General features: G+C 34.3%; 1 protein-coding gene across 1 annotated transcript; it reads right to left on the reverse strand.

The window, feature by feature from the left end:
* Positions 1 to 4,911: 4,911 nt before the first annotated feature.
* Positions 4,912 to 9,840, reverse strand: LOC115974477 (endoglucanase 10). Its single transcript, XM_031094860.1, has 6 exons — positions 9,229 to 9,840; positions 8,372 to 8,655; positions 7,457 to 7,894; positions 6,638 to 6,785; positions 5,652 to 5,818; positions 4,912 to 5,523 (listed from the first exon to the last, which is right to left on the reverse strand). Exons 1-6 carry the CDS (start codon positions 9,437 to 9,439, stop codon positions 5,191 to 5,193), a joined length of 1,581 nt encoding a protein of 526 aa, XP_030950720.1. The 5' UTR covers positions 9,440 to 9,840; the 3' UTR covers positions 4,912 to 5,190.
* Positions 9,841 to 17,345: the final 7,505 nt, after the last annotated feature.

Genomic DNA, 17,345 nt, shown 5'->3' on the forward strand with positions numbered 1-17,345 from the left:
TAACAAGATAAGCAACCCTTGTTTTGAATATGAAGATCTTTTAATGAACTTTTACTATGAAACAATTATATTTGCTTCAGATGATCAAGTTAATCAATCTTAAAATTCATCACATACAGCCAGTGTTGCATAATAATAGACACACAACACTTTTTTTTTTTTTTAATAATTGCAAACATGATACATTGTGATTAAAGTAATACAACTTTCATTTAAATTTGCTATTTTTTTTATACATTTTCAGTGGGAGATGATAGATTCGAATCATGAACATCTTCGTTGGAAATACCAAGAGATCAGGGACAGAGCCAAAAATTTTTGCTTGGGGAGCCAAGTTGTGACACTAATATATTAATCAAAACAACATCTCATACACACACACACACGCTTTTTTATTATATATAAACACTTTTTTATATTTGATAAGTTATATATATATACACACCAAAAAAAAAAAATTATTATTTTCAATCAAAATTATGTTTGATAGCAATCTTTCATAAAATAAAATTCATTTTTACCATATTCATAGTGAAATTCTTAAAAATTTTCATTTTCAATAAAAATTATCAAATTTTATACTAAAGTAAGAAAAAAAAATCTTTCAATTAAACTAATGAAATTTTCAAAAACTTTCCAAAACTCGGAGGAATAAGTTAAGTTCCGAACATATTTGAAACTATCTTACTCTAACCCATTATGTGGCAACTAAAAAGACACTTCATGTGTAATTTTAGTGAAAATATTTTTTTTAATAAGTCAGTAACTTGTTAATAGCCATATAACAGGCTGAAAAAGATATTCAAACATATTTGGTTTGCCAAATTTATCAAATATTTAACAGATATAAGAGCACATTTTACAATAAAAAATATAATTGTGAAAAATAAATTTATATCTTTATAATTATTAGACCAATTCTTTTTTAAGAGTATCATTAGATTAATTAAAATATTTAAAAGGACCAACTTTTATTTTTGTAGACTAAATTTTGAAAACATTAAAATAATTATATATATTAAAAAAAATTTCAAAATTTTTGGGGCCACGCAGTTGAAAGGATGCAACCCAAAAACACATAAAACCATAATAGTGGGGCCATTATGTATTTTGAAATCTTACCGAAATAGGTGCTTTCAAATCGCTGTCTTGTTTTTTCTTCCAAAAAAACGAAACCAAATGGACACTTCAATGTCATTGATGCTTGAATTTATCACTTATTATGCCACCTTTATTATTGTGCATCAATTACATCAATAGTTATGAAAATAATTCTGCAAAAAATATAGTGTTTTGTTATTAGTTCATTTGAATGAATCAACTGGTAACAAAAAAATACATCAAATAAAAGAAGCATATAATAGTTGACTGAAATTAGCTTTATCCAAGTAATATTTTTTAAGGAAGAAAAAGAAGAAGAAGAAGAATGAGAATGAGAAAGTAAGCAGACATGGGTGAAGATAAAAGTTAGAGCCGTTTAGTAATATTGTTCTAGTAATATTATTTGTATTTTTTAAAAATATATATAAGTAAAAACATGTATAAAAATACGTGTAATATTATTTAAACACTGAACTGTTGTTTAAAATAGACCACCAAATAGTCTTTTAATATAGGTGAAGATAAGGAAAGGGAGTAGGAAGTCACAAGACAATGTTGGTGCTTAGTCAGAATCATGGATGGCCAGAAGGACAACTGTCCTTGATCGTACCTAGAGGACCATCAAGGAAGTGACTCGTGTGAAAAAAGGTCGGAAGAAAACTGATGGTGGAGAGCAAGTAGTGCAACTTGCTAGCAATAGCTAAGATAGGGCCTGAGACATTGTATTTGTACCGGTTGGTTCTCACGTGGGCTAATGCCTTTTCCCAAGATACTTGACTCCCTTCTGGAATGGATCCAAAACACAAAACCAGGCACCTTTTTTCAATTTCCTTTTGAGTAAGGTATTAATCAGTGACTGACTCATCATGAGTGCTGCATTGCATAGCGTCTTTTTTGTCATGTTATTTCTATCTTGTACGGAAGGGAAGCATGAACTTGATAATGGGCATCCATGACAACAGCAGAATTGACGGTGGAATGTAGAGTGTAACACAGGTGGTCTAGGGTGCTAATCGTACATTCTGATACATATCACTACACCAGCCAGCCTTGATTATTATGTCTTAGCAAGAAGTTAGAAAGTGATGAATATCTCACCAAAACTTTAAGACAGGCTCATGAGTTCCTATTGTCTAAGGTTCCAATATTGTAAGTCAATAGACAATAATTGATTTCATTGCAAGAGAAAACATCATAGGTGGATTGTGGGCTCTCTTCCCCACTTCCAAAAAGATCCCAAAAAGTATGGGTTTATGTAAATTAACCTAATTTATAAGCTTTGAGCCATTTTACCCACACAAAAAAAAAAAATTTTGAGTATGTCGAATTATCATTAATGATTGATTTTCCTTATGGTTTGAGGATTTTTTTTTTTTTGGTAAATCAATCTTCCACACAATAGATTACTAACATTAGTCAATCAATCTCTCATGACCACAAACTAAACACTCTCTCTATCTCTCTCTCAACACTAAAATAAAAAATGAAGTTAGATTTTACCTTTCTTTCACCATATATTGTTTTATTCAAGGTAAAGTAAAACTTTTTTTCTTTCAAGAAGAAAAATATTCATCTCGCTTTGTTATATTATTCACATAAACCATGATATCTATATAAACTTAATCTCGATTTGATTAATATTAATTCATTAAGTTATGTGTTTAATTTGTTTGTACTTGGACAAATTGAGAGTATTGGGTGATTTTATAGTTACGTGAAGTTGTAATAGCGCCTTTAGTAAATTACATTGTTTTATTTTATGCTTAGAATTTTTTTACATCTTGTCATATTATTATGGAATTTTTAGGGTTCACCTTTCAACCCTTCCTCCAATCAAGTTGCAATTGGCCTTCCAGCTCAACCTGGGAAGTGCAATGATCAAGCTAGAAACCTCACTATCAACTACATGTTTGAGACACTTTTTCTCCTTGATTAACATCTTCTGGAAGGCCAAGGGTAGGAAAGCAAGGCAAGTTTGAAGTTAAGGCTAGTTTGGCAACTGATGGCTATCCATCAAGGTGACACCGAAGGTCTACCTTCTTTCTTGCTTGGAGATTAAGGTTTCAAATTCTATTCATTGTGTTAAGTGGAAGTGCAATGATGCCTGTTTTCTATTTTAGTTAGGAAAGAAAGGCAAAGTCCATCTGAACTGTCCCATGAAGTAACATAAGGACCAAATGTACAGTAATCTCAAACCCAGCAAGCTCACATACAGGATCTAGGCCATGCATTGAAATAGGATGGCCTAGATAATATTTCTTTTTATTGTAATTTTTTTAATTATAAATGTCTACTGTAAAACATCAATATATGTATATGGAAAACTGTGAGAGAGAGATTATTTGTATAATGAAATTTTGTTATGTGACTCATTAATTATCGAGATAATTTACTTTGAATGAAACTCGGGTAATTATTGGATACTTCTAGAGTACCATAAATGTATACTCCCCCTTTCACATAATTGTGAGTCCCACTAATTAAATTCATGGTGAGACCCACAATTCATGTGAAAATGAGGAGTACGCATTTATTGTACTCTCAGAGTATTCAATAATTCTCTATGAAACTCTATTGTCGTATCAAGTGGCTAGTAAATCAATTGCTAAGATAGTTTAGTTTAAGTAGAGCACTATTACCTAAATTTCAATAAATTTAAAATGGTACTCTAGCTAAAATTTTATTACAAAAAGTTATTGTAAATGTAAAATAAAAAAGATAATTTATTTTAATTATTTTGATCATTTATATAAAATATTTACTTTAATATAATAAAATTTATATCTTACACCAATTAACTCAACAAATATGCTTCAATTTTAAAATTAATGTGCTTTCATGATAGAGGTCATTAATTATTAAGATAAACAATTTATTATAGGTGAAAGTGAAACTGTATCAAAGTTTCATGTGACTCACTAATTATTAAGATAATTTTGATGATATTAATAAAACATTTTATTTACCTTACACATTTTTTAAATAATTTTTGCATCACACAAAAAATTTATAATATAAAGCTAAATAAGTATTGTATAGTTGATATATAAATACTAAAAAATTGCCATCACTTAAAGTTGTATTAAACCTTAAAGTAAAACTGTATCAAATCAGTCCTTGTAATTGTTATCTAATATCTATGCTCACCTTTCCTCCTCATAATAGTTTAAGGATTATTTTCCAAGGATGTGTTGTAGGCTCGTAGCACATTGTTTGTATTTTTCTATCATTAAAAAAAAAAAAAAAAAAAAAAAAAAAAAAAAAAAAAAAAAAAAAAAACTCTATCAAGTCACACCAAAGGAGGAAATAAACACTCATATATGGTTTTGTAAAGTTTGAACAAATTTTATAATAAACATTCACTTTTTTACTATTTCAGCCACTCATTTTTACAATACACCCTACATCTTACTCTTCGTTTTATAATAAGTCTTATTAAATTTTCTAGGTAACTCTTTTGTAATCCAAATGAGAGAGAAAAAAGGGATAGAAAAGTTTTTCAAAAAGTTGCAGTCTTAATCAGCATTGAATAACATTGTAGCATTTTGCAAAATATTGACAATGATAAAAGAGCTGGATGCGGGATATTAAGGATAATTTTGTGTACAACTCTCTTTATTTTTGCTTTTGAATGGCCAAATGTGAATGGTGGACATGCATATGTTCCTTATATAATTTATATACGTGGACCTCGAAAAGGAACTTTGACTTATCATAGTTCAAATTCTATCCTTTGTACTTTTGCTTCAACTCCTCATCAAACGTACCAAAATCAAGACTCAAGAGTAATAATTAAAGTATAAATAAGGGGGCAGTAATATGGAGTATATGCTAATACTCTTGTTCTTTCCGTTACGTTTCTTAAAGATAGAATAAAAAAAGAAAAAGAAAAAACAATAGAGGCAATAACGAATTGTTAAGTATTCACTGCAACTCTGCAAGAAAAGAACTACACCTGACATTTACTACAACAAATTGAGCAGGAAAGCTCAGAACAACCGAGCCAAAAATCACATATTTGCACAGAACCAGGTAATGCAAACGGCTAGATATAATACAAACATCTTGTAATTATGTACCAAAGCAGCTTTAATAGAAGGATTGAACTGCTGAAGACGTGGTGACCAAACTCGATAGGAGGCCAACTATGAGAGCACCGTTATATGTGGTTGGCTCCCCTTGCATGGAGTTGTTCCGAGAGTCGATGTAAGTTTCATTTTTGAAGGGCCCGCCAACAAGTCCTCCAATTGCTACATTTGGATTGGGATCAGTCGAATTAAGCCACTTGAAGCCATCAGTGCAGCCAGTCTTTGCATTAGCCGGGATTGAAGCTCCCCTATGGTGCACATATTTTGGGTATTTATCACCATACCCCACAAGGAAACTCATTTCCAAAGGATTGCTACCCAAGACATAATCAGCCTGATAAAAAATGGACAACAAACTAGCGTGTAAGCACCTCCTGAAGTGTCATTATCATTAATCACTAAGTTGTGTATTGGTATTTTCTCTAGGTGACCTTTAATTCTCATGGAAAATGCACAACATACCTGAGATTGGGCAAATTTCCGAAGATCTGCTGGGGAGAAGGAATTTGAATCACATTTGAGATGTCCAGTCCGGCTTGTAAGCATGTAATCACTGTAAAGGGCAGCTAAGAATGCAGAAGCCACAGGATGCTGCAGAGCGTTCCACTCACTGACCCATATAAGACCACCTGTGTTACAGAAAACATGATGGTAAGCATAGGCTCCGAAGAATGTAGCTGGGAGGTTCAATGCATGAGGTGATAAAAACACTACTAGAAAAATTTACTGTTCCACTCTGAAAATGTATTTGGTATAGCTGTTTGGTATCTTGGCTGTTTAAAGCTCTCCTGTATTTCTAATTTTCCAAGTTACAAGAGAGCGCATCCCTTAAATATCATTACTTATGACTTTAATGATCCATACTTATGTTTACAAGGAACAGAAAACTCATTAATAACTCCACTCATTTAGCAACCATTGGCGCCAATTAGTTGTTTTACCTTTCTCTAGAACCAAAGCCACCAATTACTCATCTAGTCTTCGATTAATCTTTCCCTTGTATGGATTCTACCATTTGACAATTAACAAAATCAGGAGTTTCCCTCATTAGGGACAAGATGAAACAACATGGGAGGAACCAGTAAAACCGTAGCCTCTCTTAGTCCATACATGCATGTCATACACAGTCAGCACAACGGTTTATTAATACATATGAATTTATAACAAATTTGAGTTTTGCATGATAGGCATTCTAATCATTGGTGAGTACAGCTGTTAAATAGGATTCTTGGTTGAATACATCTAATTACTGGCTCTCAATTTTTACCATATGGATATAAATGTTGAATCAACCAACTACCAAGAAGATAAGTTATATAATCAATGTAACTAGCACAAAATCATTAATTTTAGAAGTCAACAAAAAGAAACAAGAGGGGGAAGGGGAAGATTTGAGAAAAAAATTGAAATGATTATCCAAGTCTTATAGAATATGTGGTGAGGATTACCATCGGTTCTGCTGCTTGTGGCTGTTGGAGAATCTGATAGGAGACCGCACATGACAGCCTCAGCTGTCATTCTGTACATTTGAATACCAGATTGGCTAGAGTCTGAGAGGCCTTTGGTGTCAAAGAAGATTATTCTGGACAGCAAAACCTGCATCAAAATAGTAGACTTGTTAACAAAGTTGAGAAGCACAATATGCTTTTAATGGCTTTGCATAATATCTTCTAAATCTAAGCTAACTCTGTTGATATAGTTATGAGGGTTGTCAAGGAAGATAAAAGTCACTGGATTTCTCAACTCCTTACCTGAACTAGTTAAGAAGAGGGAAAGCCAAGCAAATTAATATATTTTTGCAAAAATTAAAGGTTTTTATGTAGGTTGCAAAACCACTCCTGAAAGTACAGTTTCAAAAACAACATATCGCAGTGTCCACAAGCCATGGTCTTCAGTCATAAGAAAAATTTTATACAGACAACAGAAAAGTGGTTCCAAATATATGGCCTGCAAAGTCTCTAATGTCAATTTGGTGAATTTTTTCATGTGCTTAACAATGATGTGTTGAAGCTGCTTTTACTCGTACGTAATATTAGCTTTCTACTAGATAAGGGATATTGAGTGGAAATAATGTGAACAATATTCTTCTGAATGCTGTTCATGCTTCATAAAAATTCACAACACAAATAGAACAAAAACAAAAAGATTACACTATTGGCATCAAGTTATGACATTTGAAGCATAATATGCACACTACATAAGTAAATATGAAACCAGAATAGATTTGCTACAAAACTTAAACTCCAAGAAAAAAAATATATATATACCTGTGTTCCTGCAAGCTTGTTATCCCAACTAAACCACGTTGGACTTCCCCATTTAGCATAGGATTTTCCATTTTGTTCAGTCACATACTGAAGGTACATTTGATCCTTTGTAGCATGATAGAGCCAACTAGCTGCCCATAAGAGCTCATCTCCATATCCTGTTGAATTGTAGTAGGTTTGGACATCTGGGATGCTCTCACTATAAGAACCTCTATATTTGTCAGCAAAAGTAAACAGTTGTTTAGCATGTGTAAGGAGCGTGCTTGAATATTTGGAGTCAATTTTCTTAAACACCAGAGATGCTGAAGCCATAGCTGCTGCAGTTTCAGCTGCAACATCAGTTCCTGGAGAAGATGTGTTGACCTGGGTGAGTGGCCTCTTCTCAGTCATTACTTCAGGCCTCTCCCAACATTTATGATCCGATTCAGGATCACCCACCTGTCCAAAAGAAAATTGTGAAAAGAGAAACACATTTAAGAAACTTGATTTGCCATGACAAATGGAGCAACATTCAGCCGCCGCTTTAGGTTCCAATGGGAATCTGAACATGCTTCCCTAATTCAAATCCAAACTATACATGCTTTTACGGTTATGTTTCCGAAGACACTGAACAAATTAAATATGAATTTTTGAACAAAATGGTTTGATCTAAAGCCAAGCACTGACAAGACTACCAAAAATGCCAAGTTTTTAGGAAAATAAACTACAAAAAATATTACAGCTATGACAATTCCTAATTAAATTTGTGAAATTATAGTTGAATTACATGCAAGCTTGTTTTTCAAAATAATCAGGAAGTCTTCAAAACATTGGTAATAAAATTGATGCAAAAAAATGGATAGACACACCTGCACACGCACATAAACTCACACAATGCTGAACAATAGATGAACTCAAGTTGAAGGCTAGAGTAACCTGAACGTAGAGAACATTTGCTGAAGGATGAGCATTGATTAGGTAGTCGGTGATCCACTTGAGTGAGTCTTTAGCTGGTTCCAACTGCTTCACTGTATCCATCTGATCTCCATACTCAAGGATGGCCCAAGACAACATGGTGGCAGTGTAGGCCAACGGAAAACCAAACTTCATGTGATCCCCAGCATCGTACATTCCTTTTGACAGATCTAAATTTTCTTCGCTTCCATCTTTTAGAGCCGAATCCCCTCTCCAAGTTATCTTGTTATCTACCAACTCACCGGCTACAATAACAAATAGCATACTCACCTTAATCAGTATTAGGATCCTCTCCATTTGAAATTGATCCATTTCATGGTTGAGATTAAATATCGCAAATCTAAAGGTATATCTAGTGTGACACGCTCTACACTATCAGATCTAGGAAATAAAATCTTAAACGTGAAATAGACTCTCTCCGTTCGCGTTCCTCTCAATTAACACAAAACGAATCAAACAGTATAATAATTGGCACCATAAGTCTATATCCTAGTAGTCACAACTCACAATTCACATTGTCAATCCAAACAAAATTGCAAATGTTAAAAAGTCTTTAAAAAAAAAAAAATGAAGAAATTGGGCAGAATACAACATTGTGAACTTTATTAGTTAAGTTTTCATGTTCCAGACAACATAAACGCAAAGAACAGTAATTGAATCATTATAAAGCTCGTGTAACTTTTCAGATCCATCATAATTGTCACACAAATGATCAAACTAGTTACGTCAAGAAGCTTTATTAGAACACAAAATGACCAGCATTGAAGTATAAATACTACATAGCAACAAAACAAAAAAAGATATTAAGAGAAACCTACATTTTTGAACGTCGAAGAATTGCATAGCGATTTGGAGAGCATCACCGTATTTCTTAACAGGAGCTCCGGGAGGACCAGGCACCGGAGCAGCCTCATTGGAGTGATTCGATTTCTTCTTTATTGTGAGCACAACCGCAGCAACAACCACAGCCAGTACTATCAGAACAATGATCCAACCACACCATCCTCTAGACCTCGATTTCTCTCCCATTTTTTTTTTCTCTCTTTGATTTCACACAATGCAGTGCAAACAGTAATAATCACTGTAAGATTGGCTTGATCTGAATCAAACCAAATTACACATTTTATTTCAAAAAATTTAAGTGGCACTTCAAGTGCCGCAATGCGAAGAACAAAAAAAAAAAGAGAGAGAGAGAGAGAGAGAGAGATTGAGTTTTGTTGAGAAGAAATTTTAGAAACAGAATTACATTAAAATAAGCAAAATGTGGTTAAGAAACAGAGCAGAGGTTGAGGTTGAGAACCAATGAAACAAAAGCCTAATTAAGGAGTGAGTGTTGGATCTGGGCCAAACCGTAAATTAAGATTTTCTTTTTTTGCTTTTTGTTTCTTGCAAATATGGTTTTCTTTGACAGAACACCGACAGTGGCAGGGGGTTATTTATGACGGAAAAGTTTTATGTTCTGGTTTTTTTTTTTTGTCTTTGAGCTTATTTATGACGGAAATGCCCCTTGGTGTAGTTTGTGAAGTTTAGCGAGGGTTGGTGGCATTTTGGGAATTTTAGTGGGTTTTGCGCCGGAGATAGAGGTTTTGAGAGTTGGTAAATTGGGAGGAGTGGAGAACTGTTGTGCGCCGTTGATATTTGATGGGGTCCTTGTGATTTGGACGGTTGACTAGCCACCGACAATGTGGTGAATGACTCAGACCGTTGATCTTTATTCTCTGTGGCTGTCTGTCAGTACCTAGTGGAGATAGAAACAAGTGATTTTATTATTTTACGCCAAAGAATAATAAAGTATGAAAGGGAAAAGGAATCCAACCCACCCCTCCTATTCTTTCTTGGCTTCTTGCTTGCTGGTTAGTCTGCAGCAAATAGATTATTATAATGATTAGAATGTAACAAACTAACAACAAAGTTTATCAAAAAGAAAAAGAAAAAATACCATAATAAAAAAAAAAGTATTACTAATAAATTCATTAATAAGCATTATTATGTCTAGGTTGTTTATATATATATATATATATATAATGAGAAATGCTAACGAGTGCCCTTAGGACACTGGTTAAAAATCCAATTAAAGAAAGTTTTTATGGGAAAAGAAAAAAAAAACAATTAATGTTTTGACAGCTTTTTTCATTTCTTATAAAAGTGATGTCAAAAGTTTTTTTAACTGAATTCTTAACCAGTACCCTAAGGGAACTCGTTAGCATGACCCATATATAATTTCAACTATTGGCGTCCGTTTTTAATAATTGCTCATTATAATCAAACAAAGACACTAAAGATCTCTTATTCAACTACAAAAAACTTACTATTTAAGCTAACTAGAATTAATATATTTAAGTTATTTTAATGAGGGTTGAAGTACATTCAGTTAAAGCGATATTTATTTATTTTTGTTACTCTCAATGTCGTGGGATACAATCAATTTAGTAAGTACAATCAAGAAACTGTTAATATATTATTAGTTTTTTTTTAGGTAGTTGGACAACATTCGATTTCAAAGGAGTTTATTTATTTGTTTTTGTAAGACTCACTCAATTCCTCCTTACAAGTACGAGTAATTCTTAGGTATTATTGAAGTACGGAGAATAATGCTCTCCCCTCTCACATTTGTGATGGGGTCCACCATAAGTATGAGAGGAGTGAGCACAATTTCTCCATACTCCGAAAGTACCTAAGAATTTTCTTACAAGTACAATCAAACATCCATTGATATATTCCTTATATCTATTACTATAGAAGATTTCCTACTGAAGAAAAAAAAAATTGATAAAGCTATTTCCATGAATTTTTTTCCTACATGCATTTCCTAAAGATTGATCTACACCTTTCAAATTAATCAAGTATAAACAAAGTTAGCTCCAAACCAATTTGGAACTATCTCTTTTAATCCGCCATGTGACGATTTATAAAATTAATTAGGTGTATTATAAACACGTGAATGGTGCGATAACACTACAAATGAACGGTCTCTTCAATTGACACATAATAAGTTGGAAAAAGATGTTTCTAAATCGATTTAGAGCTAAACTCTTTCTGTTATGTATTGGCAATAGTTTGATTTGACACAATTAAGGAGAGAAGTTAACGGAGAATAGATAAAGTTCATCAAAATATCCCAACTAATGTAGCAAAATAATTACTACTTTTAGGGATTTGAAGTTATTTTTCAATCCTATCATATGCCATTAATATAAGTACAAGAGTAATGCTAAGGATGCAACAAAATGCCCCTACAATTTTACGACATTCCCAAATTAGTATGTCTATCATCTATACTATTATTTAAGGGGTTCTCCTGTTTGGATTTCTCATTTTTTTAGTTCAAAAATGTCTCTACACCTCTATATTTAAGTGGAGACAAAATTAAAGGACAATCCGATAAAAATGCAACTTTAACTCCCACTAAAACATTGCCTAAAAAATAGAACCACTCTCCTATTAATTTTTAAATTTTTTTATCCACTTATAAATTAGATTTTCAAAATAAAAATTATATATATAGAATAAAAAATAAAAATAAAAAACTCTACGAAATAGGATCACTAACAAAAAAAAAAAAGCCTCCTTGCACGTGCAAAGTGCGTGTGATGAGACTAGTTAAAATTGGTGGTTGTGGTAGGCTCATGTGTGAATTGGCATATTAATTTAGAAATGTTGTGAATTTTTTTTTTTTTTTTGATAATTTGCAATGCATTACTAGATAAAAACGGAACATGGGGGATAATCTGCCTTACAAAGTGCCAGCAAAGCAGTGGGCAGATTATCCAACAAGAACACAAAAGCTAAGCAACAAAGTAAAGAAAATTTTGCTACTTGGTGCACAAAACCATTAACAATCCTACTAATCCAAACGAACGAACAAGAAAAGAAGAACTCAACTATAGCAATGGTATTAAGTAGCTGGGTCTAAATGCACCAGGGAAAAGGTTGGTTAGGAGTGTTGATGGCATCAAAACAAACCTTGGCATCCCCTTCAAAGATAACATGGTTCCAATTCTCCAATTTAGCAAGTTGAACAGCCTAAAGTAGAGTTGCAATTTCAGCTTGGAGGGGGGTTGTCTCCTTAATTAGCCTAGCCCAGATTTTGATTGGCACTCCATGGTGATCACGAGCCACCATAGCAATGGCAACATTCGTATTAGAGATGGCAGCATCTATGTTGATCTTGATGCAGTCAACGAATGGAGGGGACCAAACACTCACAGGTAGAGGAAGACTGTGAGCTACAGGGGGGTTATGATTGTGGAGAATTCATGGCATCTGGTCTAGACAAGCCTAATAGAAGAGGAAACATCCCAAACATAGTTCTGATGGAGGGAGCAATTTCTTGCCATCCAAATTTCTTCAATTGTAAATGCCAATTGTAGGGAGATTTGGCCAATGTCAACATTTTCACAAGGGAAATTAGGGGGATTCAAGATGAGCTTAATAATGTCCTCCGGTTGAGAAATTGCTAAGTTCTTTATTCTGAGGCCCCAACAAATAGCAAACCAAAATGATTTGGATGCAAGGCAATTAAAGAAGAGGTGGGTTGAGGATTCAATGCTATCCTTGCAAAAAAGGCAATTGGTATCACTAACATGGAGCTGGGTGAGGAGATTTTCCTTAGTGGGAATAGAGTTGACTCCAATCCTCCATAGGAGCATTTTTAGTCTCTCGGGCAGGTTCAACTTCCAGAGCTTATTCCTGCAAATTCCACTGGGGTTTAAGGAAGGTAGGTAGGAGCGAGAAATGTGGTAAGCTAATTAAACTGAGAAGTTACCTTTTGGGTCTAGTGTCCATATGAGTTTGTCTGGAAGAAGTCTAGATGGAATGGGGATGGATAGAATTGCCTGTGCTAAGGGAGGGTTGTGTTGACACCCTATTTTGCAACCCGCATTTAACCTCACATGGAGGGTAAAAGGGTAATTTCACCTTGAAAATATACATCTTGATTCTAGTCATTAGATCTTTAATCTCATTTCACCAAAATGATCTTGATGTTGTAACGATCAAATCGACTGGTCATGAGCCCTAATCGGACCATCAAATTGAATGTTATCATCAAATAAAGTTTTAATAGCTGAGATGTATTATCACAAATTGAGTCCGACTATATGTGATTATGAACAATTGATTTCAATTGGTTATAAGTATAATCAATTTGAGATCGATGATGTGTAATAATTTAATTGGTTAGGACTACATTTTATGATAGGGTTGCACACACTTAATTAACTAGATAATTAAACATTAATTATTCAATAAGTAATTTGTGCAATTATCTTTTAATTAGAGTAAATTTAGAACCAATTAAGTCTAAAATGAGAGTGATTGGGGCCATTTAATGTTAATTGGGAGCTAATTTGGGACCTATTAATGTTAATTGTGCTGAAACCATTTTCTAACAAATGACCTCTGCTCACCATTTCATTGATATCTCTCAGAATATTTTGAATCTGTGAATGAGGTTAATTTTTCCAGAAACTAGACATCTGGGGCTTCAATTTGAGCACAAGAATGAGACAATTCTGATCAGAATTGAGGTAGATATGATTTTTTGAAATTGGCTCTACAGGCTGTTACAACAGTTATGGGAAAACTAAACTTTGCTTACTCCTCACTCTCATCAATCTCCACATTTAATGCACCAGATTTTCCCAAAGGCTAAAATGAGGTCTAGGTTCATGATTTTTTGTCAACCCTCATTAAATGGTCTTCCATTCATATTTCCTCTATTACTACTATATAAACCCCCCCTCTCCTTCATTCCAGAAGACAAAAAAAAACCCTCTCTCTTCTCTTCTCTTGAGTTCTAGTGAAGTTGAGTAGTCTTGTCATATCTTGGTCTTCCTAAGACTCAATATATTGAGTGAGACTCACTCTCCCTCTCCTAAATCTTCTTTTCCTTCACCCTTAGGATCTCCATCAAGAGTCCCCTCCTCCACCATATGGATCTTGCATAAAAGTATAATCATCTTCCCTAACTGTTTGTTTATGTTGTCATAATGAGAACTTAAGATTAAAGCATGATAATTCTCTTGAATATGTTTGAATGTTCTAAATTGTTCTTATGTGTTCTTCACATATTCTTGATTGTTCATGCATATCACTAGATTTAATCTTAAATCTACATCAAAAATATGAAAAACATGTTTGTTTAATAATTGTTTCAAATTCTTGAATCTAGGTTATCACCATCCACACACATTCACTAGAATTTATTTTTCAATCCAAATGGAATGCTTAATAAATTGAATTAGGGTTTATCACATACACACACATTAAATTCAACATGTAAATTGTTTGACATATTAGATGATATGATATGAATGTTGGTCACCATAGTCTAGAAGACTGGTTTCACCAGGCAAGGTGGGTGTCTAACACCTTCTCACCTTGTAATGTAGCTTCTGAGCTTAGATTAAGGGTTAATAGATCAAATGCTTATCCATGTAAATTTCAATTTCTAGATTGTAACTAAAAAACAAAGTCATGTACTTTATCTTAGATTGTATCTAGGACCAAAACCATGTAACTTTCCTATGATCAATGTAAATTTAATTACAAATTAATAAAATAAGGATTTTTTCAATTTTGGTTTTCTTATTTATTTCAATAATTAAATAAGTGGCAACTCCAATATAAAACCCTTAATCTAAAGGGGAAAATATAACTAGTCGAACCTCCATTTTGAGATGCAATAACACGACTCCACCAATTCACGTGGGTTTAGCCCAACATCCTGTAAAACGGGCCGGGGGCACGGTCTCTCACAGGTTGAACAACTCTTTTACTAAAATATGCTTCCAGCAGTGAAGATTAGGGTCAATCAGATGGCTTACAAGGATAGGATATTGGGAAGACACCTCTTCTTTTGGGGTTGGGATGAAACCTTCTATCCAAGGAACCTAAGGATCCGTCCAGACGTTAATGGATGTCCCATTGCCAATAGTATAGCATGCTCCTTTAACAATGATTTTCTTTGCCAACTCAATACCTTTCTAGATGGGTGAGGCTCTCTTTGGTGGCTTGGAGTGCAACCAGTCCTCTGAAACTTTGTATTTAGACCTCAGAATATTCACACAAAGCTTGTCCCTTTTAGAGGCAATCATCCAAGCAAGCTTAGCAAGAAGAGCATTATTGATATCCTTTGCTTTTTTGAATCCGAGTCCACCTTGACTCTTTGGGTAGCATAGCTTATCCCACGATCTCCAAGCAAGAAACTTACCCTCTGATTTCTTCAGGTTCCACCAGAATCTCCTGGAAAGGGAGTCAAGGTTCTCGCACACTTTCTTAGGAATGTTGAAGGTAGACATGCTATAATTTGGAATGGATTGGGCAACCGACCATATGAGAGTCCTTCTTCAAGCCCATGAAAGGCACTTGGTCCTCCAACCTGTGAGCTTGGCTTCAAGCTTGGATTGTAGGTAAAAGAAGTCCTTTGCAAGTGCTCTGGACAGGAGGAGAGGCGCACCTAAGTATATTGTATCTTTTTTAAGGTACTTTTCAAGGATCTGCGAGTGTTACTTTGAGTTTGCTTTGAGAAAAGAATGCCCAACTTCTCCCTATTGACTTGTTGATCGGACCAGCTGCAATACTTATTTAGGATGTGGTTGATTGTGGTTGCATCTTTTTTAGAAGCTTTGGAGAACAAAATGATATCATCCGCATACATCACATGCGTGATTATGGGACCACTTCTGTTTGTTCTAATTCCAATAATTTTATTTGTCTCAGTTCTTTGTCCAACAACCTAGACAAAATTTCTTGCCCCAAAATAAAAAGGTAAGGGGAGAGCAGGTCCCCTTGCCTAAGCCCTCTGCTCGGTTTGAAGCTCTCGGATTTACCCCCATTTACAAGGACTTTAAAGGATATCGAAGACATGTAGTAAAGAATCCATTTTGCGAAAACTTCATTGAAGCTGAGGTGGAGAAGAACAAAGTGAATGAAGTCCCAACTGACCCTATCGTATGCCTTTTGGAGATCGAGTTTAATAGCCATCAGACCCGAATTGGTTTTTCGAGACTTGAAGCTGTGGAGAATCTCTTGAACAATTACTTGATTCTTGGCAATCCATCTGTTGTGGATGAATGTGGACTGTGCTGGAGAAATTATTTTTTCAAGATGAGGTTTGAGCTTTGCCACCAAGAGCTTGGATATGATTTTGTAAACTACATTGCAAAGACTTATAGGCCTGAAATGATTTACAGTAGTGGGGTTAGAAATTTTGGGAATAAGGACAATGAGTGAGCTATTTACCTCCCTAGGCATTGTCCTTCTGATGAAGAAGGATGTGACAGCATTTATGACAGTGCCACCGATGGTATTCCAAAATTTCTTATAGAATATGGTAAGGAAACCATCTGGACCTGGGGCTTTGAGGTCATGCATATTGAAAAGAGTGGATTTGATCTCATCATGAGAGGGAATTCTACACAACTCAGTATTTTCATCCTTTGTGATGCACAGAAGGACAAGATGTTCAAAGTGAGGTGGAAAATCAGCTTCATTTTGCTGAAACAGATTCTTGAAATGATCAAGGAAAGTTTTTTTGATTGAGTTACCCTTAGTAATCCATGAGCCCTCTCCGTCATGTATAGCATCTATGTTATTCCTTTTTCTTCTGATAACCGTGGAAAGATGAAAGAAATTGGAATATTTGTCCCTCAATTTTAGCCAAAGCTCCCTTGATTTTTGGTGCCACAAGGCTTCGCTCCGAAGGAGCCATTCCATTAGTTCAGCTTGAAGGGCTACTTCTAAATCCCCAACTTGGTTAGAAGTGAGTTGCCTCTGGATGTCCTAGATGCGTTTCATAAGGGAGTTGATCCTGTCCTGGCACATTCCAAACACTTCCTTATTCCACTTTTTGAGAGCTTCCCTAGTGGCCGCCTACTTTTTACACAATTTAATGAAGTCTAATCTAGTGTGTTCATCACTCCAAGTGCTATCA

Source organism: Quercus lobata, chromosome 2 (genome assembly GCF_001633185.2).
Source record: "Quercus lobata isolate SW786 chromosome 2, ValleyOak3.0 Primary Assembly, whole genome shotgun sequence".
In the NCBI taxonomy this organism is placed as follows: Eukaryota; Viridiplantae; Streptophyta; class Magnoliopsida; order Fagales; family Fagaceae; genus Quercus; species Quercus lobata.